Source organism: Thermobia domestica, chromosome 4 (genome assembly GCF_964235325.1).
Source record: "Thermobia domestica chromosome 4, izTheDome1.hap1.1, whole genome shotgun sequence".
NCBI classification, from domain to species: domain Eukaryota; kingdom Metazoa; phylum Arthropoda; class Insecta; order Zygentoma; family Lepismatidae; genus Thermobia; species Thermobia domestica.
In genome coordinates, this window is record NC_137457.1 from 312,164,613 (window position 1) to 312,191,396 (window position 26,784).

General features: G+C 36.5%; 1 protein-coding gene across 1 annotated transcript in view; it reads right to left on the bottom strand.

Moving 5' to 3' along the window:
* LOC145684319 (ATP-binding cassette sub-family C member 5-like) overlaps positions 1-19,851 on the bottom strand; it is a 181,973-nt gene extending 162,122 nt beyond the window's left edge. Inside the window, exons 1-2 of the mRNA XM_081756510.1 lie at positions 19,129-19,851; positions 9,773-9,935 (exon numbers count right to left, since the gene is read on the bottom strand). Coding sequence (XP_081612636.1) covers positions 9,773-9,876 — 104 coding nt within the window. The 5' untranslated portion in view covers positions 9,877-9,935; positions 19,129-19,851. The remainder of the gene's footprint in view (positions 1-9,772; positions 9,936-19,128) is intronic.
* Between the last annotated feature and the right edge of the window lie 6,933 nt (positions 19,852-26,784).

The following is a 26,784-nucleotide window of genomic DNA, read 5'->3' on the forward strand; positions in this document are numbered from 1 at the left end:
TAAAATACAAGACATACAAAAACAACCTATTGTAATTTACATAAAATATTCCAAGACATATCATAGTAAATATTCAGATGCATGCCTTATGTAATGAGTAAATGCATTAATCAGACAGAATTTTAAAAAACTTCTGAATGCTCGAAGAGCATTGCCAGAACGAACTTAATAAATGTATATCATTAAATTCAATAGATAATACATTTACATATTTAGAACTTGCGTATTAGGGGATCTATTTATTAGATATATATTGAGCTGTCATTTTTTATCACCGTATATATATACTGAAAAAGCAGATATAATCAGTGATAACCGATTACTATTTGGTGCCAAAATGTTCACTATTCTCTTAGGTATTGACCAACATCAATACCATCTCTCTATGACTTACGGTTCCCGAGATATGGCTCCTTAAATCTCCCGAAACCCAAACTTTTTTTGGCCAATATTTTCGGAACGGTAAGTGTGACGCGAATCATTCCTTCACTTCTTTCAGATAGCTTTTAATGTTCTACCTAATGAAGGACTCAAAATTCCAAAATTCGCAAATAACAAACAAAGAAACAAAAAACAAACAAACAAACAAACAAACAAACAAACAGACAGACAGACACACACACACACACACACAGAGAGAGAGAGAGAGAGAGAGAGAGAGAGAGAATTTAGTAACGAACTGTTTTAAAGTTCGTTGAATAATATTGCTTTAAGAACGATAACATTTGAAGAACGATTTGTTGAGATCAACAACCACTAATCATTGCGGTTATTGATCCTGAAAATAACAACCAGTAATTTTAATTTTATCAACTACCAATAACAGTAAGAAAAGGAATCCCAAAGCACATAAACAAGCAACAGTGTCACGTCATGTACACCACGTGAAGGAGTTTGGTTTGTATCGCATGATAAATTTCTCATTTGATATTGAAACCGGAAGTAGTAATAGATTAGAGTGGACATGGAATATATTCTTGGGACCCTTAATTGATTTGTTACAGAAAACAGCTTCTCACTATCTACTACCGTTTTTATTCTATAGCAATTAATGTTAAAACCGGAAGTGGTTGATTTCTGCCGCTTCTAGTTTGAATATAGAGTTAAGAGAGACGATAGTAGCTATTCTTAGAACGCTAAATCGATTCCAAAAAACAGTTTCTAGCTATCTCTTATCGTTCTTGCAACAGTGTCACGTCATGTACACCACGTGATGGAGTTTGGTTTGTATCGCATGATAAATTCTTCATTTAATACTGAAACCGGAAGTAGTGGTAGATTAGGATGGATCAATTCTACTACAAGATGTACAATTGACATGTAGATCAATTCTGAAACCGGAAATGGTAATGGATTTCTATCACTTCCGGTTTTGGTAGAGAAAGGATGGAAATTAAATATATTCTTGGGATGCTTCATCCTTGCAGGAAAACCTCTTCTCGCTATCTATTACGGTTCTTGTTCTATACTGATCAACATTAAAACTGGAAATGGTTAATTTCTAGCACTTCCGGTTTCAATGTCACTTCCATCTAGAAACTCAATTTCTAACTTTTCGCCATCTACATTCTGGCGAAAAATAATGGTGATGCATTAAGTAATTCTTGAGATAGTGTCTCCCGGACGGTCGAACAGACAGGGCAAATATATTATTATTATTATTATTATTATTATTATTATTATTATTATTATTATTATTATTATTATTAAGTATTCTGCCTTTCCGCAGGTCCTGCGATTGTTTTTTCTTTTTTTTTTTTTCAATTTAGGTTTGGAAGTTTTTCTTCCACGTTTCTCAACCTTCAGCTTCCTCTTTTAACTCCCGATACTTTCTTCTGTTTCTCAAATCATCTATCAGTTGCGTTCTTCTTCCTCCTATTCTTCGCTCTCCTTCCACCTTTCCTTCTATAGCAATATGAAGAAGATAATTTCTTCGCAAGATGTGTCCCATCCAATTGGTCTTCCTACGAAGGATGCTGGCTAGAAGTGTCCTCTTCTCTCCTATCCATTTCCAAACATCCTCATTTGTTACTCTCTCTGTCCATTTTATCTTCTCCATCTTTCTCCAATACAACATTTCGAAGCTCTCTGAATATTTCTTTTTTTAACTTCCGTAATGTCCAAGTCTCTGAACCATACAGTCCAATGCTCCATATATAGCACCTCATCAACTTCTTCCTTAGTCCAATATTAAAGCTGCTAGTTAAGAGTGATCTTTCCTTGTTGAATGCTTCTTTGGCTATGACTACTCTTGACCTAATCTCTTTTGTGCAATAAGCGTCCCTCGTCAAAATCCACGGGATATTCTTTTGACTTTCGATTTTACAATGTTGATTTTCATTCCATATAGTTTCTCAGTGTCAACTACTTTGTCAATCATCTCCTGTAGTCCTTTTTTCGCTTCTAGGTATAATAAACGTATCATCCGCATATCTGATCTTGTTAATGATCTGCCTTCCAATCTTGAAATCCCCAATTTCCATTAATGCTTCCTTCATTCCTTCATTGTAAATGTTGAATAATTGGGGGGGACACAATACATTACTGTCCAACTCCTCTTCCAATCTCCACACTATTGGTTTCTCTTTCATTTAAGTGCAACTTCACTCGTTGTTATGTAAAGTAGTTTAGGAAAATCACATTCCTTAAGAAACGTTAATAGTTGTTAATAGCAGTAATAATTTAACTACTCTTATTGTTCGCTACATATAGCTTTAGGATATATATATATATAACTTATTCCGTGCCGGAACTCTTACACGTGAGTTAGTGTCTACTCCTAAATGTTATATATAGGTGTGGTGAAAAAATGAAGTTTAAATATTCATAGCTCCAAAACTATGGGACATACCGTAGTCGGGTCAAAACTTCACTTAGAAACTAATATGTGCCCTATCCAAAAATACATGTTTCAGAATCCTAAGGTACTCGTACAACATTTTTTATGGAGGCAGTTTGGCTATGGGCAATACAATTTGAAGTACTCACCAATTACCTCTACAAAAATTGTTGCGGAAGTATCGCAGGATTCTGAAACTTGGATATTCGGATAGGGCACATACTAGTTCCTAAATAAAGTCTTGACCCGACTACGGTAAGTCCCATAGTATTGGAGCTATGGACCCTTAAAGTTCATTTTTTTCATGTATTCGGCAGCCTATAACTCCGAAAGGAAGCATTTGTGCACCCAGGTTGGTCTACTTTTCGTGTTATCTTGGTGTCAGGAATCACTTCCCAAACGTCGGTGTTGTTTTGAAACACCCTATATATATATATATATATATATATATATATATATATATATATATATATATATATATATATAGAGAGAGAGAGAGAGAGAGAGAGAGAGAGAGAGAGAGAGAATGTTATATTACAACATACAACGTTCATCTTTTTTTTTTCAGGTAGTTAACAACTATATCAAGAGGACATTAAAATACTATTCAACTTTCACGAAAAGGGAATCCATGGAAAAGAAGGAATCCACATCATGTTAACCACAGTAAATGGAAGTTGTACGAATAATACCAACCTATTTTTTCCAATCAAGAATGCAACGGCCAATGAAAAACGGTGAAACAGATGATCAGCCAATCAAAATGTCAAGAAAATGCCCAGATACTCTTCAAAATAGGTTATCGCTAGTAGAACTTCCATTTACTCTGATGTTAACAGCTTACTAGTGCAGCTGATGGCACTGACGAAGTGGTAACAGAGCAACGGAAACTTTTTGGAAAAGTCTTCTTCTTCCCGGATAGAAAATAAGGTATGTTTATCTTCAGTAAACTTATTGTTTGTGATTTTGGCGGTGGCTATGGTCAGGCAGATGACATTTGATTGGCTGATCTGTGATTAGCACATTAACTTCTACCACAATTACAGTAGAGCATCATTTATCCGCATTCATTACGTCCGAAGCTTGTGCGAATGATCATTCACACGCTCATTAAACAAAGATTGATTGATTGAAAGGGTTTATATGGGCGCGTCGACATCGAGGTCTTTTGCACCCTTCTCTGACAGGAAAAATGAAGTACCCAAGAACAAAAAAGCATAGTATCACAGATATAATAAAGTAAAAGCAAAGTCTGGAGTACGTAAAAGGTGTTCGGTCATTTATGAATTAAAATGTCATAGCATTCAAGAAATGTGCAAACTCGATACACAAACACAAGGACGGGTTAGTACACAACAGCATGTTAATCTTCTCTGCCAGGGCAGCTCGGCAATAGGTGCACACACGTGGGGCAGCCCATAATTAGTAATGAATATGACAGTACAGTAAAGAAGACAAAAGCAAGGAAATGCTATGACAAGCATAAAACCACCATGAAAAAACACAAACGGTAGATAAAAGCAGAAATAAATTAATTAAAAGAAATGTGAGAAATGCACTCACAGATCACGCAAGACATGCAAAAGCTGCAAGTAGGTGAAAACTTGCTGGATCATCTGGACATCGTCTCCAAGCAAGGTAGACAGATCAGCTGGTAAGCCAAGGCGGGCTCGCTCAGGAGCAAGAGGAACACATTCCACAAGAAGGTGGCGGATGGTCAGGAATGCACCACACTGGGTGCAGGAAGGCGGGTTCTGACGACGTAACAGGTAGCCATGGGTCAGATGGCTGTGCCCGATACGTAATCGTGCCAATCGTCGTTCTTCCAGTCTTGAAGGACGAGAACTCGTGGCCCAAACACCAAGTCGCGGCTTGACAGCATGCAATTTATTCTGAAGTTGCTCATCCCAGTTTGTCTGCCAGCGCTGAAGGAGAAGACGGTTGATTACAGGGCGAATATCAGAGCTGGGAAGCGGTGACGGATACTCAGGTCCTGTAAGGGCAGCTTCTTTGGCAACACGGTCAGCACGCTCGTTCCCTGGAATACCAGCATGGCCAGGCACCCACCAAAATTGGACATCGCAACCTGCAAGTCGTAAGGAATGGCAAGAGAGTAGAATTTGCTGAACTATAGGGTGCACAGTTGACACATCCGTGAGACTATGTAAAGCGCTTCTGGAGTCAGAGCACAGGAGAACATGTCGGAGATGGCGTCGACGAATATAATGCAGAGTCTGCAGAATAGCAACCAATTCAGCAGTGAACACAGTGGAAGTAGGATGGAGCTTCAAGCCAGCGCTATGATCATCCGTGACGAAGGCACAGCCAACAGAATCTTCATGCTTCGAACCATCCGTGTAGAAGACAGCGTAGGTACGGTACGCATCCAGAAAAGAGAAGAACTCCTGACAAAATTGTTGATTGCTGGTAACAGACTTCTTAAATTGCGTTAGATGAAAGCTGACAACTGGTGGAAGAACTGTCCATGGAGGAATGGGCAGGAGGCCCAATGGATAGATGGCAGGGACATCGAGTCCAAGAGAAGCCCCAAGGTTTATAGCACGAATGCCAAAAGGCCGGGTAGCAGTAGGTCGTGCTTGATATCTGTCATAGCGAGCACCAGCCTCAAGGGCAAAGGCCGAAGGATGGTCAGGTACGGCACGGATATGAATGTAATAGCGCAGGAGCAGGCAGTCACGACGGTGGGAAAGAGATGGTTCATGAGCCTCGACATAGAGACTAGGAATAGGGCTAGTTCGGAAAGCTCCAAGCGCCAAACGAAGGCCAAGATGATGAACAGAATCCAGATGACGTAGGATGGAAGGTCGAGCAGAACCATATGCAACACAGCCATAATCCAATTGGGAGCGGATGAGGCTACGATATAGACGCAACATCACCACACGATCAGCACCCCACGAAAGATGGGACACCAAACGTAGTAAGTTCATGGAGCGGAGACAGCGGTACTTCAGGTCTCGAACGTGAACAGCCCAGGTAAGTCGTCGGTCAAATTCCAAGCCCAGAAAACGAACATGATCCACATAGGACAATCGGGAACAGCCAAGGAACAGCTCAGGATCATAGGCACAGTGACGAAGGCGACAAAAATGTACGCAGTGTGTTTTGGTGAGAGAAAAGCTGAAACCAGTAGTGGTAGACCATCGGTGAAGGCGGTTGAGCGCTAACTGCAACTGGCGAGTAACTGTAGGGAGATCACGTAGCGACAGTAGATAGTCAAGTCATCCACATAAAGCAGCCCATGAACAGAAGAGGAGAGCTGCGACATCACACTGTTCACTGCAACAGCAAACAATGTGATACTCAACACACTACCCTGTGGAACGCCATTCTCTTGTGGAAACGGAGCAGAACTCATTAAACAAAGAGTTTATCCGCATTCATTAGGTCCAAAGCCTGTGCTTTAAACAAAGAAAGCACATAATACAGGTTTATTTTTTCTTACAATATACTGTCCTCTATGTAAAAAACACAAACCCCTAGTTATTCACTCAAAGAAGCACTTTAAAAAACATATAAAAATGTTCTAGATAAGAATGCTAGGTTGATGAATTCAAAGTTAATTGGCAAGTGTTTCCATGGTTTCAACTTAACATTTGCAGAGTTCATTACTCAACTTTCCTTCTGCAGGGTTGCCGGCCATTTTACTTTCTCACGAAGGGGCGGAACCTAATTAAAAGTTGATCTCTGGGAAGTATATAAGAGGTGACCAACTCTCAAGCAGCCAGCAGGAGTGGAAGTCTGATGAAGACGTGGTTATCATGAAAAAAAGTAGAAAGCTGTATGACCGGCCTGGTTCGATTTCCCATGTTCGGGCTGTTAATTTTTATCTCCAAAAATGGATTTAGTGGTCAGTAAGAACAAGTACTTAACTCTGCAGGTGGCAGTGGTTAGAACAAAAGTTAAATGCAGTTCTTAATCAAATCATAAACCAAGATGAACTCATGCGGAGGTTGCTCTCGTACCTACCAACCATCCCTGACGTGTGAATCGTTGAGGCGTACAGAGTATGTATGAATACCAACACAAAACGCCAAGAATTCTTGTACTGATTTATGTAAGAAACGTGGAAAAGATAACTGAAAACAATAGGATAAATTTTACTTGATCAGTAGGTGATTTACATTTCACACTTACTTGTATCTTTCACTAGTATACTTCTATTGATACATATATTTCAATATATTTTCAGAACCTTCTAGCCCATTTAATATAGAAGAAAAAAATAAAAAAGACGAAGAATTAATTTAAAATGGAATTATATTTTTATTGCCGTCCTATATTAAGATTAGTGGTGCACGACCACTTAGCACACGTTAGTTCACTGAACACTTCACCATTCTTCACATTGATCACAGGGGGTTTTGGAAGGGATTTAGTGTAATTCCATAGAAAATAAATCCTTTTAGTTTTGTCTTCTTATTCCGACGATGAATTTAAGGCTCCATCCGGGTTTACTTCAACTTGCACCTTCTTATTGTACGATTTACGGTGAAATTATTTGATATACGATAAATTGATAGTACGACAAACGAATTTGTCTTTTCACATATCTTTTACTATCTTACCATTAATATTGACGTGATTAACTGCGAAGATTGAATTTGCTAGTTGACCAGACATGTACGCAATGGATTTTCACGACGTGTGTTCACTTGGTTTTAACTAAGTTGTATCATTTTCACATATATTCTCTAAGTTTCACCATAATATTTACGTGAAACTGCGTTAACTATAGAAAATATTTATAAAGTTAATTTCACAACACCGTGGGGGATGACTGGTTTAATCACAGATTTTCTTTACACTCGATTTACATGTTTGTTCCCTTTTTTGTTAATGGCGTCGCAGTGTCAACCTTTCGTGCCTTCGACACAAAGTGTTCGTCTTCCTAGGCCTATGAATGGCAGTGAGTAATATTAAAATATTATTAGAAAACATTCATTTGTAGATAATATGTGTACTATTAAGTTTTAAACCTATTTACCAATTAAATAAAGTAATAAAAATACCAAAAACAATAGAAATAAATGTCGATGATAACAAGTTTCACGAAACTACTTTTTTTTAAAAAAAAGATCATAGCCACTTCATATCCCTTTGTTTTCTGAGCACGTAAGGCAAGTCATCACGGTAAAGTGTTGCCAACACGTTAAAGAACAGCACCATTATACAAGATTTGCGTCAACGTATTGTGCATAGAGCCTTATTCCACTGCAGGTGGGGCTAACTGGAGAATTTAAACAAATGGAATGGGAGTGTGGGAGGACACACGCTCACAGCTGCCAATGGCTTCGTTGCACTACTTTTATCTTCCTCAGTGTAAATAGAAAACTAAAGCAGCTTACTCCGTTTTGCAAGCTTGATCACATGATCATTTTCCTTCAATAGGAATCAAGATCGTGAACATTCTTTTATGTATATAGTGTATGAAGGATTCATTCATTCCATTGGTATTCTAAAATTAGCTTGGCAAGGTGGTAGGCAGAAGAATTTAGCATTTGAAATTTGTTTCTTTCCCACGACCTTTTTAATATAAAATTCCTGTTATATGCAATATAACACGAAGCTAATATGTGGCTTGAAGACCATTACAAAGTTTTTTTAAGTAGTTTGGGTAAAACAGGTGTTTTAAGGCCTAGGAAGTTAAGGGAAGATTTCTACAGAACTCCAGGCAAGCTAAGTGGAAGAGGTTTAGGACTTTTTAGTGTTTTAGGCAAGCAAATATAGGTTAGTGTCCCGCAGAGCTCCAGGCAAGCTAAGCAGGCAGGGAAACCACAGCTCTATGCAAGCTAGGTGGTTATGGTTCGTTTTTTTTTTTTTTTTTTTTTTTTTTTTTTTTTTTTTTGAGTTTTAGGAAAGTTAAGGCAGGGGTTGGGCTCCAATAGAGTTGAATAACTAGCTGAAACTAGTGTTAATTGAAACTTTACATGGCGTTTTATATCTTATTTTGAACAGCGGTACGTGTTAGTGTTTTTTTTTTTTTTTTTGTTACATAACTTAAAGTTAATAATGATGCTTGTTGTTTGCTTGCTTGTAGTAATTGTAGTAAGATAGCACATGATTTTATTTACAAATAAAAAAAACACGTGTACAATACTTTCCACCATCTCGTAACTGCAGGCAACTACGCAATGTGACGAATTAAGCAGCTTTACTATTTCACGTACAGTGAGGAATTCGAAAGTGGTTCAACGAAACCATTTGTAGCTTTCTACAAATTTTTAGCATATTTAGAGTTTAAGTGTTTAACTGTTGGACATTTCATTAGGTGTACCATTCCTAACTTGGAGAATACACTATATAGGGTATTTCAAAAAGAATGACCTGATTTTAAAAGCCCATATGTATTGATAAAAACATACTACAGAAATGGGATAAATTGCAAAATACTCACAAAATCTTCAAGTTTTAGCTATGCAATTACAAATGCTCTACGTGTCCACTAGCAACAACACGAACAATATCTAGACGATAGCTAAATTCGTCATAAACTTTACAAGTGCGAGGCCGATCTGGACTCTTAAATTTGTACAAACATCCTCTCTCTTTAAATTGGCAATACCAACGACCAATGTTTCTTGGGTGCAGGTGGATCAATACCAAAACGCCGACGAAAAGCACGCTGGACCGAAATCACTGATTCAATCTTTGCAAACTGCAGCACACAAAACACCTTCTGTTGAGCGGACGCCATCTTACTTCTGAGTGACTGCAAACTGAGAAGACGCATTGACTAACATCTAACGGCGATTTTCTGAAACTCTAGTCCACTCCTATTCAAACAACACTCATTTCCTTAATTATTACCGCCCAAAATCAGATTTTTTTTTTTTTTTTTTTTTTTTTTTTTTTTTTTTTTTTAAACACGGTGTAGGCCTACTTTACAATAACAACTTTTCTTCAGCTTACCTGTCCTCCAATGCTTCGTGTATCTCTTCATTTAAGTCAATGTTCTCAAGAGATCCTGTGTCCAAAACGCCTCTCGAACCTCCATAGGATGTGCTGTCACCCATCGTGGAATCTTCTCTCCAGCCACCAGACGTATCCTCAGTACAAGTATTTATTACACATCCTGGAACAAAATAAATAAATAAATAAATAAACTATACTGTTTAAAGAACCTTAAGGTTCTTCGCCATTCAAACACAACCTATCATGAGCACAGTCAATTCCGTCTATTACATTAGCAGGGCTCATAGTGGTATTTGCATATGCATATTTAAAATTGGCAATTACATTTCGAAGAAAGTTGTGAAAAAGGACTTAAGCCCTTGAAGAAGAGTAGCTTAGGGTCTCAATCAAAATATTGGAGAAAAACTGACGAGTAACATTAGTAGGTGAGCAATTGGAACGTAGCATTTGAGCTACTAGCAACACAAGTCACTTTTGTGTGTTCCTTGCTTACTCCGTACGCCCCACCTAATTAGGCATCTGGCAATTATATTATACAGCCAATTCTCGTATTATGTGAATATTCTGAACCAATTTTTTATATTCAAGAAGAGTTGCCAAATCGGGCGCCAGATTCAAAAAACTGGCTTGCGTGGAGACACGTAGAATTCATTTCACAAAAACACAAATCATTAAATTTACTAACTTAAATATTAAAGTACTTACGAGGAACGATCAGAAACTAAGGTTACAAAGCCGATATTTCTGGAGTTTTAACTGTTATAGAGGAATGAGAAGTGTGTGATAATTTTACTACATGGAGTTGGAAACTGTGGACAGCTTCAGCCACCCACGACGATAGTTGTATGTAAACACAAATGCCAACTCGTTTGGAAAACTGGTCTCACGAAGAAGTCCGCTGAGTATTCAATTTCTGTGGGCGAAACATGTAACCGCGGCTGAAATGCACCGTCAGCCGGTACACGTTTACGGACAGATAGTAATGTCTCGTCAGCATGTCGGAGAATTGTATCGAAAGTTTGTGGCTGGCAGAAAAAACGTCACCGTCGAGGAGTGCAGTAGCCAACCCACCGTGCTGTTGAAGCAGTTTCGCTGGGACATCATCGACCACCCTCCCTACAGCCCGGACCTCGCTCCAAGCGACTTTCACCTGGAAGGGGCATTTAGGAGGACGTTGATTCGCTCCTGATGAGCCGGTGAAACATTTCGTGACAACGTAGCTGAACACGCAAGAGTAGGATCTTTACTAGGAGGGATCTTTAAACTCTTCCCATGATGCGACAAGTGCCTCAACCGACATGGGGACTATGTCGAAAAACAATCTACTGTGTATATACTATCTGTTGAAATAATATATACGTTTCACTGCAGGCTTTGTAACCTTATTTTCCGATCACTCCTCGTATAATAATTTATGCCTAATAATATGTGTTATACTTATTTGTTGTTAGTTATTTTTTCCTTAATTATTTACTTAATTTTTATTTGGCCTGTTTTGACTTACAATATGGAGAGTATTGTTACATAATATAAATGTTAGTTATTTATATTTTATTGTAACAAAACAAAGCTAGATTTAAACTCTTTTCATTGTTGCGCCTGTATAATCACTCGGCACCGATACTGTTTCCATTTAATGATTCAACAGCCTTTAAGTTCGTTTCGATGGAAATGAACTGTACAATGATTTTTTTCTTTAGAAATCTATATCAACATTTAATAGGAACGACAATAATAACTCTGGTAAAGCAGTAGATAGGGTCAAGCGAAATATGTCCATGTATGTCATATACAGGGTGGCCCAAAAATAGGTATACAGTTCCGTACGGATCAGCTCATTGCATTTCATCATTTCTCATTGTTATCCATCAAATAGACTTAGTTTCTTTATTATTTGTTCTTAATGTGTTTTTACTTATATCTTAAGCTCTGAAGAGCCAAAATATATAAACCCATAAACTAGAATGTTATACTTGATCAATGCAGGGGTGTATACCTACTTTTGGGCCACCCTGTATAGAGTGGCTCCATAATTACGTTCATGATGTTCCAAAGACTGCAGCAAAGAAACTATCAACATAACTGGAACATAAACATATTACGCATTCTCATACCTTTCGTTACAAGAATAATCTCTGTTCTCTACGGCATGGTCCACCAGCACATTATTCAAATCGATACATGCCTGGAGACGAAGGGCAACGCTGTCACAAGCAGCTTCACAGACCCATACTGGCATCCTATGGAACTCTTCCGTGATAGCGTTCTGTAGTTCAGCCAAATTCTGTATGTAATATTGATCCATTTTGTCCTATAAAACCGCACATAAGTCGGGTGCTGTCGAATCGGGAGATCGAGCTGGTCACTCCACAGACCCATCGTCGATCGATCCAGCGCACACAACGCACACGCTGTTCCAGAGACAACCGTTCCGCCATCCTGTCTAGCATACGGTAACGGTTCTAAGTCCAGTGACCGTTATCCCAACTATCACGATATTGCCGTATCGAAACTTTTTGTCCAGAATTACAAATACTAGGCGTACAGTCAGTCAAATATCATATATATAATTATGGAACATACTGTAGATAGCAAAATTTTAAGTGATCGTTACTCGTTAAGAAGTTTACGGATTGACTCGTTTAGAAAATTCGGTAGGGACAACAACCGCTCTAAATACTGTACCTATCGTAAACAGAATTCGAAAATTCGATTTCATATATAGAATATGGCAAGGTTGGCTGGTTTAAACCAGCTGTTTTTTTTTTTTTTTTTTTTCAAAAAAACAACTGGTTTAAACCAAAAAGCGAAAAATGTTCGTAAAAGGGTAAGTGTTCGTAAAATCTTGAACACACATTTATGGATTATTACGTTTCACTCCCGTATATTATAGTATTATATTCAGACCTAAATACCCCATTCATTACTCAAAAAGATTAAACTACAAAAGCAAGTTTATATATATATATATATATATATATATATATATATATATATATATATATAAGTTTATGAATGTTTCTTTTGTGATTTTTTATAGTTACTATTGTTATGCAATTGCAATCGAAGAAAATTCTAAATATGGTTTCGTTTTAGTAATGATTACTATTGATAAAATACATCGAAATGCCGTATTTTTTGGGGAGGGGAGGGGGTCATACAAACCTTAAGAGAGGCATTTATTGAAATCAGAAGTATCTTTGTATCTATATATAAATTGGTGAGAGCCAAAGTGGACTCAAATAATTCGTATCTTTATGCACTTTTCTTACTGATTTGAAAATTAAGTCGTATTTCTTTAACTGCGACTAATAAAAGTCGTAGTGAACTTACTAGGACTAAATTAGTTTTTCTGTATTCTGCAGTATTTTGAAATTGTCCATTTGTAATTCTGTATAATGGTTTCACTTCTGCAACTTGTCCTTCTGAAATAACTCTTAATAATTATTTTAACAAGTATGTAAAGATCAGTACACCGTATTTTCATCAGGAGTCCTTCGCGAGTGAATCGGCAGACGTATCGCATTTATGCCCAATTAGTCCCGGTTTCGAGTTCAAAGGGAGGACAATTTTTCTCGGATGTAAGCCGAAAAGCCGTTTAGATTCCGTTTTAAGTTTGTGACCCCTTTCAGCATAACTTGGTTGCTGCATAGTAACACCAAGGCGAAGCAAACTTATTTCTGTCCATATGTGATATAAATACATAGAGCAAATTATTTGAACCAAAAATACCTGGTTTAAACCCAAAAACCGGGTTTAAACCAAAAAAAAAACTGTTTTAAACCCAAAAAAACCGGGTTTAAACCAAAAAAACTGTTTTTTTTTTTTCAATAAAAACCATGGATTTTGCTAACCCTGGAATATAGGATGCAGACAGATACAGTTAAAGTACGCGTTATCTGTTAAAATGTTAACTTGATTAACGAACTCGGACGAGATATTGATCTTAATCTATGAAATTTCATTTACGTTGTTTTTAATTGATAGACAATTCCCATCTAAATATAACACATTAGAATAGATAAACTATCACATCCGCATTATTTTCTAGGGTCGTATTTGAAAACAAAATTATACTTCAAACAGTAGCGTAGAGTGCTATGAGACACTGAGACACTGTCTACCCTTTCAAATTAAAAGAACATAGTTTTAGAATCTCTTAATTAATAAGAACCAATATACATTTCATGTTGTAGAAAAATATAGAAATAATAGGGTCCGTGATAGGTTGGTTAATAGCAATAGTGGTAGAGTCTAATTTGTTAATAATTTTATTTTTCAAAACTGGGAAATTAAAGTTCTATCTCCGTCAAACAGGCCACAGAGAGACATCAAGAAATCTGTCTCAATGCGGCTGAACAAGTCAGTGGAGCTCCTACTTGAAAGTTGCGCGCGCATGTGGCTGTGTGGGGTTCTCGCTCGCTGAAAGAACCTGGCAATGGGACATTTTCAGCTGCAGTGATACCACACTCACCGCAATTGTACTATTGTAAATCCAACACACTTTTTCCTCTTCTTTTTAGATATTCAATCATAATTCAGAGAAAATTTCAAGAAATAGAAGAAAAAAACCAAATTAATAACTACCGGAACAATTGCTGAAAGTTTTATGAATACCAGTAATTCATATAAATCTTCCACGATTTAGCTTCGGCTTCTTTTTAATCGCAATATCAGTGTATCAACACTGCGAAAGGCAAAAGCGAGCGCAAGATGTTTTATAGTACAGTAAAACCTGTGAACTTGGCCACCTCTCTAAGTTGGCCACCTGCTTATCTTGGCCTGGTTCGTATTGAACCTGCATTTTCCCATAAGACATTCGTTGCTTATTACTCTGTAAGTTGGCCACCTGTCTATCTTGGAAGTTGGCCACATTGAAGCAATGTTTGCTCTATGATGATAATGATAAATTTACCTGCGTATCTTGGCCACGCAAAATACCGTTTTGTTATTTTTCTTAACTCTTTCTTATTCCCATATGAAAGGCAGATGTTCTGTATTTATGACTGGACACAAAGAAACACGGATTCGCAAGACTTGTTCTTGGAGGTCAATGGCCAGAACACTACCATCATAAAGGGTTGATGAAGGAAGATGTGAATATGACAAAGCACGTACAGGAATTTAGGAAATGGTTACACTTATTTGTTTACCCATTTTGGAAAAAAAACAGCTATATCAACTCCTTTCATCAGTGGGGAGCTTTGAAAATTCTCAAGGTTAAAGCAACCATGTCAATTGTCAAGAATTGGCACCTGACGGCTTGTCGAAAGGTAGCGGAAGATATGAATTCCCATAAGATTTTCTTAAAACATATTTTGCTCCGAGGAAACACTTGGAGCTCATTAATAAGAAGTAGTTAACTACAAAATTAGAACGTTTATGTGTGTTAAAAAGAATAAAAGAAGTACGTTTAGAATGAACCACGATGAATAAATTTGTATAATAACTGATTTGCTATTTTTTCGAAAAGTATCTACAGAAAATATTTGTCACTGTCGAAAAAAAAGACACATAAACTGCACATAAATTGTTCAATTTATAATTTTGCTTTTCTTGTTTTCAATGTCTGAAATGAAATCTTTACGTCCTACGTTTATGCCGGGTAGGCTAAAGGAGACGGTGATAATGAGAAATGAGTAAAATGGTGGAATGAAGAAAGTGGGAGGAAACGGGAGAACCCGAGGAAACCCACGCACACGGTATCTGTTGTCCACCACAAAGTTCACTTGACGCGAGCTGGGATCGAACTAGAGACCCCATGCACCAGAAGTGAACACTCTACCACTGAACCACTGGGGCCACTGTTTTCAATCTAAATAGCTCAGTATGCTACAATATCAATTTCAATAAACTGCGTGAATATGTTTCTATTAAATGGTTGTTGGTGTTATTGCGCTTTCAGTCCGAATAACTAAGTATACCAGACTAGTTTTTTTTAGGAAGATAAAGGTACATATATTAAACATACTGTAGTACTTTTTTCTAGTACTGTACATTATTATGATTACTCTATATACATTATTTAAAAGTAGCTGTCGTGCCATTGCTTATTAAAATTTTACAATCAAGTAATACTAGTAATCCTATCTTAAAAATACACCAATCACACTTATTTTCTGTAAGTTGGCCACTTTTCAATGGAACCGATGGTGGTCAACATAGACAGGTTTCACTGTATGCTATTCTGTTGTTGCTTTAAAAATCGTTAGCTAACTTTGTGTGAATTTGGATACGTGTGTTAATTATGTATTATGTGAAAACTAAATGATTAGATATAGATTTATTGCACCAGTTGTTATTAAATGATATGCTAAGTTGTCGTATGAAAATTAGTATCAAGTTTAAAACATAGCCAATTTCTGAGCTTACTTTTTGAATCAGAGATCACACTTTACAAAGGCTAAGCAAATAAGAAGATATTACATAGGAAGTAAATTATTAATTCAATTTAACGTATCCAGTGTATATACTGGGATTCTTCAGAATGAATTAATATCGGTATGGTTGTTTGATTTAAACGTTGAGGGCTTTGTTGATCAAAATTAAGTCTCCATGTTATATACAGTAGCGCAACCTCGCAAAAATCAGTTTATAACAAAATTTGGTTAGGAGTTTCATATTCTTTTCCATCACCGAAGCTGTATGAGACATGGCCCTACAACTTAATGTTGGCTCCGAACTCGAGAAGAAATAATAATAATATCTACCAGGCAGGCACCCATTTTTTTTTGGGGAGGGCGGAGTTGCCCCCAACTTTTTGACAAAAAATAAAATGCCACCCATATGCTAACTCCACATTTGTGTAGAAATGTTCCACAGGTCCGACACTGACCAAAAGGTCTGCCCGAGCAGACAATTCCTAACTCCATTCATGGCGGAGGAGTGCAGGGTTTGAGGGGATCCAAGCAGCGTCCCCCTAACTTAGATTTTTCTGGAGGGCAAGCATTAATACGCGTATTTGGGTCCCCTAGAAAAGTTGTTTTTCTAATTCTTGGGCCCCTTCTTTCCATCTTTCTCTTACTCTTTATGACCCCCCTGGAGCCTGTGGGCCCTCAAGTATGACAAGGTCTGCGGGGCCGTTAGTTACGCCTCTGGGCTCGTTCCATACATGACAAATTAATTAAGGGAACAATATTGACAAATCTCAAAGCCATACGAATAAATATTATCTTTAGGTCCCCTAATAGCAGACTTTTTTTTTTTTTTTTTTTTTTTACTAAAATGGGCCCACGACTCTTTTGTTTTATTTCATTTTTTGTGCTGTTTTATTTATGTAATGTAGTGAATCTGTTTGATGATTCATTTATAATTTCATGTTCGTGTCGTATATGGAGCAAGAAAATTTTGTCTTAAAATGGGTCCCCCTCGAACGGCGGGGAGCTTCTCTAGGGCAATTGCTCCCTGCCCCCCCACAAGTTACGACCCTGGATCCAAGCCACTACTTCTATGTAGTATTGAACGGATATTATTCTGCACTCGACAAGACAAGTAACTGTAAAGTACTTTCATCTATATTTTCAGAGAAAAATATGGAACTACATTGTTATTATAAGAGAAATAGTACAGATGATATGTAAGATTAAATTTTCATTCTACATCAATAATTTCTCTACTATACAAGCATAGTTTTATTAAGAAAATTAATAAAAATATATTGACTTAAGAAGTTTTGCGGATGTCGGAACCTGGTTGACTCCCCCCCCCCTCGCGGGTGCGCCTGTGCTGTCTCCCCTTTGCTAAAGTTAACGCTACGCTACTGACTTCAAATATATTTACTTTCAGGCAATCGAATTCTCGTCTTCCGCAATACAAATGCACAGAATGAACGATATAATTGGCATATCAAAATAGACACTTTAACAGTTGCTCATCAAATAGGAGATGTGAGTTTCCTTCTTCGCAGCTTCAGTAAATAGTTTAATTCTAAATTTTGTTACGTATAAGAAGGATGGAACAGAAAAGAGTGCAGGTTTAGAAAATGGGACCACAGAAGAAACTTCCATTGTGATTTAAAAAGAGCAATATCATATAAGCAGTCAAAAGTATATGGGGATCTTACCTGTGACGTAAGTAATACGACGGAATTATCTAATCCAAAGTGTGTGCTCATAAATACCTTATACTCCATAAAGAAAACCTGATAAGCTGTTCTGATATGTGGGGCCACGGTGACTGTGGTAGAGTGCTCACCTCTGGTGCATGATGTCCTTGGTTTGATCCTAGCTCGCGCCAAGTGAGCTTTTGTTGGTCAAACAACGTGTGCGTGCATCCTCCCACTTTTTTTTTTCATTCATTTCCCATCACCATTCTCTCCTTTAGCTTAGTCAGCATAACTGTGGGACCTAAAACTTAAAGATTTTTTTTTCTTTTTCATTTTGTTATGTTATGTCAAGCCAGTATGCTAGGACATGATACGTAACAATAAAAGGGGGTATGTTTCGTACAAGGGGTCCAGAGGCACGTAAAAAACACAAGATTTACAGGAGAAATGAGTAATGCAAGTACTTAGACGTAATATAACGTAACCTAATCTAACATAAACTAACGTAAGCTAACCTGAAACTAACGTAATATTAGTAGAAATAAGCGAAATTCTATCATTTTTTTTTTTTTTTTTTTGGAAAATTATACGGAACTCCTACACTAATATAACATAAACTAAACTAACCTAACGTAACTAAACTAGCCTAACCTAACTTAAACTAACCAACCCTACCCTAAACTAACCGAATGGGAACAGAAATTACCAAAATTGTAACACTTTTTAGAGAAAAGAGCTGGACCCCTTCTGCTAAACATAGGCCAATAAAAGTGTCGGCGACAATAGCTTTTTAATATACAGAACAAAGAATTTCTTTCTTTTCTTTTTTCACCACATTCGTTAACGTACATACCCACTATCGCTCAAGCGCCTGCTCCCACCAGTTTCGCCCTAACTGATTCGCTTAGATATACTTCTTACCTTTAGTTATCGCCTAACACAAGTTAAATTGTGTTTCCTTGCACTGTCGTTTTTATAGCATATTTGTTTATGACATCTGTATTTTATACACATAATGGTTAAGCCCTCATAAAGTGATTGTGCATTCAGGAATGCAACTTTACTCTTAAGCGATAATGTTTGCAGGTACAGTACTAAAAGTACATTCCCTGAAGAAAGAAGTAAACATATTATAAACTGATCTATGATTCTAGACTCTCAAACCTGAAAAAAAAAAAAAAAAAAAAAGTTAAAGCTACCATCTCGTAGTGTTATGTAATTGACAATTAAAATAATGACCGAGACGTCAGATAATTGAAGATCAGAATCGAACCTGTAACTTCTTAAGTGATAAGGTTACGAAACTTACCTTATTGTGTAAATAATTCTAAAAAAGAATTCTTCAAATCAATCACATCTTTTGAAGATTGCCACAAACACCGGTGGACATAATGAAACAGGGCACAAAATAATTAAACTAATTCACATATCTTTCACTGAACATGGGTACAATGTTAGTTACTGTACAAAAAGATTGAATAAAAAGGATTTCAGTTTAAGTAATAATAAGTTATCTAGCCTCAAAGTATAAGCTCTAGTCACCTTCTGTGATAAACTATTTGTAAACCACTTGTTGCACTTTTATTACATCTAAATACACCTTCACTACACGTCATCCCATTGTTAACTTTCCGTATGCGAGATCACACACATCGTTATCTTGTCATGCATATGTATTGGTCATGACACTGAGTTTTGGTTAGACATCAATCATTGTTTTCATGTATTTTGTCCTTTTTCCTCTTGCTTCGGTCCTGGTTATTTACCTCTACCTTTTGGCTGACGCCTACGCAAGTTCGCCTGTCGCTTTTCAATTTTTGTCGATGGATACAAAATTAGAAAAATAAATGCATATAATATACTTGAACTCTGCTTCGAGAATTTGTTTATATCACGGAACTAAAAGACTAGTGCTATCAAGTTATCCTTATAAATGTTAAGACGAAAGGTTAAATTTCATTATGTAATTCCACACATGTAATCCCTACTAATAAAGATAAACATTCCAGCTCCTGATAACTGTATCAACTAGTATAACCAATCTCATACGAAAACAAGCCAAGGGAAAAAGAAATGTTAAAAAATAAAATCAAAATCAAGGAAAGAAACAGCTGTCATCTAGCTACTTGCTTCCCAAGTTTCTTATTTTTTAAAGTGCTCCTAACTTATTAAATTATATTGTTTTTAAAATCGATTTTCCTTAGCGAGTTATGTTTAAAGGGACATCATACGAATTTAAAACTACAAATGTCTCCCCGGGTGGGATGTTCAGTAGCAGCACCATATTGCTTCCAGTAAACCTATAACAGACAGCAAAATACTATGTTGACCTAAATAATAATAACATAATAATAATAAATGGTAAACGGATAGGGAGTCACGGTGGGTCCGTGGTAGAGCGTTCACCTTCAGTGTTGTGGCCCCTAGTTCGAACCCAGCTCGCACCAAGTAGGGTATGTGGTGCACACATACCATATGCGTGAGCTGTCTCAGGGTTCTCCCATTTCCTCCCACTTTGCATTCCACCATTTCATTCATTTCTCATTACCACCGTCTTCTTTAGCCTACATGGCATAAGCGTGGGACGTAAAACTGAAAGATTTCGTTCTTAACATCATGTTCACCCATTGTAAATAGAATTTGATTCTCATGTGAAGTGGAACATCCGGGTTCGATTCCGGTGTGGGTTCATGTAGTTCGGACCTCACGTTAAGCTGTAGTTCCACGTCTCGCATAACCTCGTTACTGAAAGAGACGCTAAATTAATCAAACCAAGAAATGATTTCACGCACTATCAGTGGCGGGGCTTCAGGGGAGACAAGGGAGACAGCGTCCACCCTTTAGAATTTTATATGTATTAAGCCATTAAGCCTAAATTACTAACATAAAATTTTGTAATTTAAAGATTCTGAACTTAAAATTTCCTATCATTCATTTTGAGCTTTTTTTTTTTTTTTTTTTTTAACGTTTCCATATGAAAGACAGAAAACAAAACGTCTCGCGAAACCTTGAACATTATTCCTCTGCTGCATCCATTTAACTTGTATCAACCTATAGAAGCATAGGAGAAACAGCCACGTGAGAAGTTAAAGTCCAAAGACTCGCGCTGTGTAGTAGTACCGGCGAAAAGACAGTTGTTGTTTTGTCTACGTTTACCGGACTGCCTATCTTTAGGTTTGCCATACGTCCGTATTTTGTACGGACTGTTTGTATTTTTGGGTCCGTGTTCGTATCGTACAAAGCATAACATAGGAAAATGTCCGTATTTGACAGGGGTTGCCCGAAAATTTCCGAGTCGGGAATCGTCAAAATCTCGGGCGAAAAGAATTGTTTTTTCATCATAGCGTATATAACTTACGTATATTTCAGTTCAGTAGTTTTTTTTTTTTTTAATATCTCATTTGATTAGATTTCATATATGTAATTTAATGGAATGATTTATTATATTTGTATTAATGAAAAAAATGTTAAACATGTTAGTTTCCAATAGTGTTTTAAGTATTACAATAAATAATTGTGTGATAACCTTAAAAGGCGATATTTTAGATCAGAAAATTCAAAATATTTGTTCTGTGTTTGGGCACCGTACCTTTGATGGGTCGTCATTTTAAGGCTTGTCCGTACCTATTTTGGATCAAAAAATTACGGCAAGCCTACTTATTTTGTTTATTTTAACCCGTAACAACACACGCCAGAATTTTTGACATAACAACACAGGCCCGTCTGTGAGACTCCCTCTGGAATTTACAATCGTTATTAACCAATGTTTGTACTGAACAATAAAAATTGTGCATTTTTATTTTCTGTCAATGTTTACTTAACAAAATAAATGCAAATAGCCGTTACAAAGTTCGTTACATGATAACTATTACAAATACAAAATATATTGACGAGAACTTTTGCCTATTTTGATAGTATTATATTACTATTGAAAAAAAAACACTTTTACTATAGTCCACAGAAACAGCATAATCCACCTAAAAAATTCAAAGGATCCTTTTTATAAAAAATACACAAACTTATAAAAAGGCAAACATTTTAAGAAAAAATACAGGATGTCTATAAAGTCATGCTTTTAAATGGAAAATTAAACTCGGCTATGAATTTCAATATTTGAGTTAATATAAACTGTACCAAAGAACAATATATTTTCCATTTCCATTGTGATCAAGATTAATTAATGTTCTTAAAACAAAAACACCAAGTCGTTTTGCTTGTTTTTACTTTTTACTTTGTACAATGACGGCAATTCTTGACAGAACACTCATGGTCCGATCATAGTATTTGCATCATGGTCCGATTCTAAATTAAAGTTTTCATCAACTGTCAAATCTTCATCACTTCCTTCTTCTTCCTGCAACCACTGGGTAACAACATTCCGAAAAGATGGACCATTTAAGCTCACAGCAAGCGAAGGACCAGGGACAACATGCATTACGTTACAACACACGCCCGTCTCTCAGACAGCAAGCCAGAATGAACAATTAATCATGTGACCCCTATAAGAGCTACAAACACATGACAGTGAGGTTGCAACGGCAGCAGCACAAGGAACGTTTAGGTGGTAGCGAAATGTAATCTTACAACAGGAAAAAAAAGTTAGTGAGTGGTACCTTGAGCAGTCACACCTGTCAGAGACGGGCGTGTGTTGTTACGGGATTGTAAGTGACAGAAACAGACCGCTATTTCTTCTTATTTTGTTTTTATTTTAAACCATCTTTTAAGCTCCCTCTATAAAATGTTAAATTGTACCCTTGAAGAACATTAGTATATATATATTATCCCTATGTGTCTCCAACATCAGAATAATAATAATAATAATAATAATAATAATAATAATAATAATAATAATAATAATAATACCTCCCAAACGAAAAGTTGAGATGTATTGGCAATTTTATCACTTTTATGTTTTTCGCGAGAGTGACAACTCTATTTTATTTATATTAGATTCTTTGCTTAATAATTGTGCAAATGAAAGATTTGAAAAATACAAAAATCTGGTCATTGTAGCACTAATAAATTATAGAAAATTTAGCATGTATCAATAAATTCTTCCATACGACAAACTGAATGACTTGATATCCACCTTTCCTAATACTTTTTGCTCAGATCAGCTTAAGAATGAACTTATCACCTTATGTTCTGATAGTAACGAACACATTTCTCTTCCCGAACTTGAAATATATTCTCAGCAATGAACTTCAAAGCGTATATCAGCAAACAACAAAGCTGCTAAATATGGTATTGAGCATTCCATTAACTTCAGTTTTTTGAAAACATTCAATGAGTGCCTTGAAAAGAGTGAAAAGTTACTTAACGAACAGCATGACAAATTACGGACACTCTTTTTCAATTACAGACACTTACAATAAAGAACTTGGTGTGGAGGCTTTGTAGGATACCTGAATCCAAAGAACGAGCTCTTAATATTTTCGCCGAAATGAAGAACAGGGTATAGAGCTCATTTACAATACAGTATTAGGTAAGGTATTTGGTATTAGGTACTAAGTTAGGTGTTGTAAGGTGTTTTACTTCTATCGTTTTTCTCCAACTCATTTCTAACAAGTGTAAGGAATATAGACATGACTATCCCTAAAGAAGGTATGGGGAAGTAATGCCCCCATTTCTAGCAAATGTGGTACCATTCAGAAATCTATACTTTGGGAAAAGAAATACTGTACACCAAATTTCATTAATTATAAAATGTTATACTTAAAGGAACAGAGTAAACAAATATTGCAAAGAATATTGAAAACTCAAACATTAATATTATATTTATGAATTATCAGGGTTCATCTTCAAACATTCTTGATAAATTTGTTCGAATATTGTTCGTTGAGTCGTATTTACCAGACCTCATCTTGGACAGTGTTTGAACTAGTGTATCTACAAGGATCAAACCTTCTGAAATGTCTGCATCTACTTGAGATAAGGCGAAACTCAAAGTTATAGCATGGCACCAGTAATCTTAATTTTAGCAGCCCGAAAACATTCCCTCGTGTACAGATCACACTAATTTTCCGGATGGAATGATGGAGGTAAATAAATATCAGAAGATTTAACACTTTGGGGATTCCATGGTACAATCTGTACCATACGGGGTGTTTCATGGTACATTGCGTTATAACTCTCATATTTGAGCTTTTTTGTCCGTTTTTTTTTCAAGTCCAGAAGCATTGTAGAAGACATTACGTATGGTTTCACACCTTCCTGCGTCGAGACATAGGAGGTGATGACGTCATAATTCTAAAATATATATTTTCGTGTAATATTTTTGGGGGGGGTTATGTAAAGGATTTTTGGCGGGCTTATTTTTGCACGTAGAAGATTGAAATTTTGCACAAACATTCAGTCCACCGAGTAGTATTTACCAGATTTTTTTTCAGATTTCTGCGTTAAAACAGGGGGGAACCAGAGGGGCTAAAGGTTGAAAAAAGGGATATTTTTACCCCAAAAATCCCGTTTTTCCTCATTTTTCCGCCTTAGATACATGATGGAGACACATGAGTCATACCGTCTGAAAGGCAGTTCTATTCTGAAGAGAATGATGTGCGACAAATGGCCCTAGGGTAATTAGGGAAGTGTCAGGGAATTTTTATCAAAATATACTTCTGTATAGGGGAATTTTGGACATTTTCGGTATTATTTTTTTGCGGGCTTATTTTTGCACCTAGAAAATTGAAATTGTGCACAAACATTCAGTCCACCGAGTAGTATTTACCAGATTTTTTCAGATTTCTGCGTTAGAACAGGGGGGTACAGAGGGGCTAAACGTTGAGAAAGGGAAATTTTTACCAAAAAATCCCTTTCACGGGATTTTCCCGCCTTAGATACATCATGGGGACAAGTGAATGGTACCGCCTGAAAGGCAGTTCTATTCTGAAGAGAATGATGGGCGAAACATGATCCTAGGGTAATTAGGGATGTCTCAGGGAATGTTTAAAAATTTCCCTCTGTATACGGAAATATGGGACATTGTCGGTATATATATATATTGTTTTTTGCGGGCTTACTTTTGCACCTGGAAAATTGGAACTGTACATAAACATTCAGCCTACCGAGTAGTATTTACCAGACTTTTTTCAGATCTCTGCGTTAAAACAGGGGGGTCCAGGTGCGCTAAAAGTTGAAAAAAAGGATATTTAGACCCAAAAAATCCCGTTTTTCCTCATTTTCCCGCCTTAGATACATGATGGAGACACGTGAGTCAGGCAGTTCTATTCTGAAGAGAATGATGGGCGAAACATGACCCTAGGGTAATTAGGGATGTCTCAAGAATTTTTTTACCTGAGATCATGGTATTTTACGGTAATTTGGGGCATTGTGGGGATTCTTGATAAAATTTCTCCCGCCCTTGGTATTCAAGATAGGAACTTGAAATTTGGCACACACATTCAGTATACCAAGTGCTATTTATCAGACTTTTTCTTAGATGGCTACGTTCACGCAGGGCCGCTCCAGAGGGGTCCAAAGTGCGAGAAAAAATTCCCTCCGAAATTTTCCCTTTGACATCATTTTTCCCGCTCCTGGTATATGGTATGAGCATGTAAGCGGTACCATTTGAAAGCTAGCTCAATTCTGAAGAGAATGAGGTATGAACCATGATCCTAGGATAAATAGTGACGATGCAGTAGCTGCTTGACTGAAAGTCTAAAAAATAGTCCAAAAACCCCGGATCCGGAAAGGGTTAATACCGCATGATAATATACTGGTAATGTGTTGAAAACAGATTTTATGGAAAAAAAGGAATAAATGGATATGATAATTTGTGAAAAAAAGTGATAGTGCTTAAGTGAATTATAAGAAAAAGCCTTGAAAAGTAATCAAGAGGAACCATTAATATGTTTTTCCTTTGTTATAATAACTTGTCCTAAGTGACAACGGTGATAGAAACTAATGAGACTTTATAATTGCAAAAAAAAAATCATAAAGCACTTAATTTGAAATTAAAGATTGATAACATTTGGTAATATAATGGGGATTCAGGCTGGCAGAGGGGGAGAGTGAAAACGAAGGCAACAGGGACTTTTTTTTTTTTTTTTTAAAAGCCATGTGCAAAGAGATTAACCTTGGACTTCGGGTGAGAGGTTACCATATACTCATGTGAGTTTCAATTGCTACCACTTGTAAAAGTTAGCTAAGAAAGACAGTTTGAGCATAGTTTTAGTTTCCTAGCGTAATTAGTTTTTGTGAAGTAACTCGTATATGCAAATAGCATCGTTAATATCATCTTGTATGTTAGAATTGTCTTTGTGTAAATAAAATTGTAATTAAGCATTTCGAGGTAAAACAGGTTCTTTTACTTAACTTCTACAAAGAAAAGATTAGAACTTACCTCTTATACACAGATACGACAGCGTGGGATACTGTCGGTCAGTAAATAATATAATCTGAAGTCATCTACCATACGTAACTAAATATAATTGATTAATCATTTTTATTAATCAATAAATAGTTGTTTGGTAGATAAACTAATAATAATAATAATAATAATAATAATAATAATAATAATAATAATAATAATAATAATAATAATAATAATAATAATAACAATAATACCAAATTATTTAATGGATGCTATGCATTTGTTCTATGTCGCCATAATCAATGGAAATCAATTAGTTAGTGTACGAAAACTTTTTTCGTCCAACACAAGTGTTACTGCTGCAGTGCATGTTTTTTGTAAGTATGCATATCATATTTTAGTATGACTTTCAACATTGAAGCGAATGAGAATGCCGACTGATTTTCTATTTTTCTGGTTGTTTGTCAAAAACAAAGGAGATAACAGGATAATGAACAGAGGTTAAAATGAATGTCCAAGTGGCGAGGTCAATGCAAGCATCCCACAGATTTCCGTTAATTAGATCTTCCCGTACTACAAACTAAAACGAGTGGAGCTATTTTATTCGGAACGCAACGGTATTCTGCAGTTCGTAACTTTGTTGTCGAGAGATGTTTT